This window comes from Laccaria bicolor, genomic scaffold (assembly GCF_000143565.1).
Source record: "Laccaria bicolor S238N-H82 LACBIscaffold_73 genomic scaffold, whole genome shotgun sequence".
Classification (NCBI taxonomy): domain Eukaryota; kingdom Fungi; phylum Basidiomycota; class Agaricomycetes; order Agaricales; family Hydnangiaceae; genus Laccaria; species Laccaria bicolor.
Genome location: NW_001889944.1, coordinates 35,739 through 39,548, shown reverse-complemented (window position 1 = coordinate 39,548; position 3,810 = coordinate 35,739). Strand labels below are relative to the sequence as shown.

The 3,810-nt window shown below is 44.2% G+C and overlaps 1 protein-coding gene across 1 annotated transcript; it reads left to right on the top strand.

Moving 5' to 3' along the window:
* Positions 1-2,337: 2,337 nt before the first annotated feature.
* On the top strand, positions 2,338-3,528 carry LACBIDRAFT_316397 (uncharacterized protein; the record flags this gene model as incomplete). Its single annotated transcript, XM_001889825.1, has 2 exons — positions 2,338-2,529; positions 2,581-3,528. The coding sequence occupies 2 exons, from the start codon at positions 2,338-2,340 to the stop codon at positions 3,526-3,528; spliced, it is 1,140 nt and encodes a 379-aa protein (XP_001889860.1).
* Positions 3,529-3,810: the final 282 nt, after the last annotated feature.

The following is a 3,810-nucleotide window of genomic DNA, read 5'->3' as shown; positions in this document are numbered from 1 at the left end:
TTGCGTGAGTGTAGCTACTTGGTGCAGGCTCGGGTCCTGCCCCCTTTCTCCCATTATAATGATGCGCAAGATACGGGTTATCTTTGGGGTTGGTGCCAGCCATGAGTGGCTGGTGGTGGTTTGATGTCAAGTGAGCACGACTTGCCTTTGTCATGAGCTAATGGCAACTCAAGGGTCATGCTTGCTTGAGCTTGATAGCAGACACTTTGTTGTTGCTGGGCACATTCCCATCTCCCTGTTGAATGTTGAGCTTTGGTTGCCATCAGGTAGTCGTCGTAACATTGAGGAATAGAGTTCGAGTTCGTCGTTGTACGCTTTGACGACGTCGTGGATGGAAGGTGTCGAGGTAAACAGCAAATAGCCTTATCAAGCAAGTATTACTTAGATCCGAAAAGGCTGCTATATTAAGAAGTTTCTTCACCTCGTGGCATCAACATATCTTCTACATATTTGCTGCACATATATGGTTGCCTTTTGTAGAAATATCTTCTCTGAATATCTTCGACGTTTGTCCACCCCCAAAATTCTTAATAATTCCGATGGAAAAAAAGTTATAAAATGAAATAAAAGATTTTAAATATCTTTCAAGTAATTTCGGCAGTTAAAAGGTAGCATTATTATTAATATCTACCCCATTTTTTCACGATAATTCCAGTGGATGTATAAGCCAGGGCCCGCAGTGTGGTTAAATAGCCAGCCAATGTGGCAGTGTCTCTTTTTCATGGATTAACAAAAGCTTAGGGGCAGACACATCAGTAAAATGACAAATGAGGAGTGCAAATGGTCATATGAGACATGATGTTGATCAGGTTGAAACGGCTGGTGATAAATTTCATTATTGAATTTTTGTTGAAATTTTTACGACATTACCTCTCATCTGACAAACTCAGCCATGGCATCCAACACTGAAGGGACTTCTCGGTGTGGCTTCTGTGGAAAGACCTTGCCAAATGCTTCAGCACTGAACAAGCATATTAAACGAACTATTACCTGCAACAAAGCATCACATCAGGAGTTTGGAACCTATATTGCCAATATCTGGAATGCACCTCAAGCGCCTGCCACAGGCCCATCTGGATTTTCTTTGGAGCCTGCCCCTGAAATGGTTGGACCACCTATGCCGATTGAAGGCAAATCCAAAACATCTGAACCTGATGATCAGTTTGATCAAGATCTTGAGGCCAGTCTCAACATACCTGAACCTCCAGCAGATTCTCCTCCACCACAAACTCCACAAGCTGTACAACCAATGAAGAGATTCCAGATCAGGATACCTATCCCAAGTCCCACATTGAGTATTTTCCCAAAGATAGAAAAGCCAGGGCTGGCTGGGGTTACGGTGTCCCACTTTTTGAGCGCATTCGGCATGAGCAGGAGGAGAGCAGTGCGTCATGGTGGGGACCCTTCGATAGTGAGGAAGAATGGGAGCTGGCAGAGTGGCTGATTCAAAATGTCGGCCAGAAACAAACTGATGCCCTTTTGAGGCTTCCTATAGTACGTGATTGTTTCACTGACAGCTGTCCCCGTGTTTACTGATGGAGCATCAAAAATAGACAGCCAATAGAACGAAGCCCTCTTACCATAACAACCATAGTTTTCTCAAGAAAGTTGATGCCCTGCCGACACAAGGAGCACCATGGACATGCGATATTGTTAGTGTTTAAAGGTTCAGTTCAGTCCGGTTTTTTGCCCTGAAAACACGCAACCGTGGACCGCAACCGGTCCAGGACCGACCCAGATATTGAGGGAACCGAATCGAACCACCTAGGACCGGTCTTTTGCGGTCCATGATACCGGTTCAGACCGATCCAGACCGGTTTTTTGCGTATAATTTATTATACCAATATAAACCATTTGTATCTCAACCATTATTACTCTGAAAAATAAACGGGTTATATAAAATAGTAAAGCATATAGAAACCCGTCATTCTACCAATTTTCAAGAGATTTAATGAACATTTGACATAGCTATGACTGAAACCGAATTACATCTCCTAGAGACTCGGGTGAAATATGGATTTGGTTATATCTTTCTCAATTCTTAACCGTTTTTGATGAAACAAAAACCCAATAAAAGGCAATAAACGTGGTTACAAGGCTATGTAACACATGTGACCGTTTAACCGGTTGCAACCGATTAAAACCAGTCTTTGAACGGTTTTAAAAGATTTTCGAAATGAGGCAACCGGCAACCGGACCAACCCCGAATTGGGGCAACTGCAACCGAAAAAAAGACCGGACCATGGTCCGGTTCAGTTCGGTCCACCGGCTTTTTGCGGTCCTATGGACTGAACCTTTAAACACTAGATATTGTAACGGCACTGGGGGATTGAACTGATGAAGAAGGAAAGCCAATGCCACCAGAGAAACTCAAGGCGAAATCCTGTGGATTGTGTGAAGGAGTTAATGAGTAACCTAGCTTTCAAGGTAGTGCTAAAATACGCACCTGAGCATGTGTACTGTGACAAGGAGGGGAAGATTCATGTCTATGACAAGATGTGGACTGGTGATTGGTGGTGGGACACACAAGTACGTTGCACTGGAGCTTGCCAGACAACCATGGACTGATCCCCATGACAGTGGAAGCTTGATGTGGGGGTGACAATTGCTGCTCTAATTATTTCTTCAGACAAGACTCAACTAACCCAGTTTCAGGGTGACAAGAAGGCCTGGCCTATTTACCTTACAATTGGAAACATTGAGAAGGATAAGCATCGTAAACCCTCGGCCCACGCCACCATCCTTATTGGGTATTTGCCAGTTGCAAAATTGGACAATTACACCAAAGCAACATGTTCTCAAGAGGGCTACCGACTTTTCCATTTCTGCATGAAGAAACTGTTAGCGCCTCTCATCAAAGCTGGGGAAGAGGGTGTCAATGTTACCTGTGCGGACGGCATTGTTCGTTGGGTATTCCCAATCCTCGCTTCGTATATTGTGAATTTTCTGGAGCAGTGTCTTGTTGCATGCTGCAAAGAGAGCTACTGCCCCAAGTGCCGAGTGGAACCAAAAGATCACAGGGAGATGGTGGACTCCTTGCTACAAGAACAAGAATGTAGCAAGACCATTTTAAGTCACAAAGAGACTGGGCGGCGTGTTGCTGCTTATGATAACGAGGGTTTCCGCCCTGTATGGAAGCCATTTTGGGCCAACCTTCCTCATATCAATATCTTCACATGTTTCACACCCGACATCCTTCACCAGCTTCACAAGGGAGTCTTCACGGATCATCTAGTCAGCTGGTGTGTTGAGCTTGCAGGCAAATATGAGATAGATGCACGTTTCTGCAGTATGCCTAGTTATCCAGGCCTTCGACACTTCAAAAATGGGATCTCCCACATATCCCAGTGGATGGGGCGAGAACACAAGGAAATGCAATGTGTCTTTGTCGGTTTGCTGGTGGGTGCAGTACAACCTGCTGTTCTGTGGACTGCATGCACAGCTATCAACTTCATATACTATTCACAACTGCACATACAGTTGAGTGCAAAAAGAATGGACCACCTGTCATTTTCTGGTTCTTTCTGAGAATCTATTGTAGTCTAAATGTAGTTGTGTATTCCTCTACATTATGTAGTTGTATTACACTTCCCTTGGTATGGGCTAATTTGGGTGAAAGCTGGAGCTGTGATGAGGTTTTTGTTCTGATGGCCATTTTCAGCACCTGTTGAAAAAAATATGCGCTAACTGGACAGAGAGCTAAAATGTACCTCTGGTTAGCCTGAATGAGCCCATCAAAGAATCAGTTGAAAATACTGAGTGATTATGCCTGTAGAGCCTGTAGAAAATGGTCATTTTGGGCTATTTTGG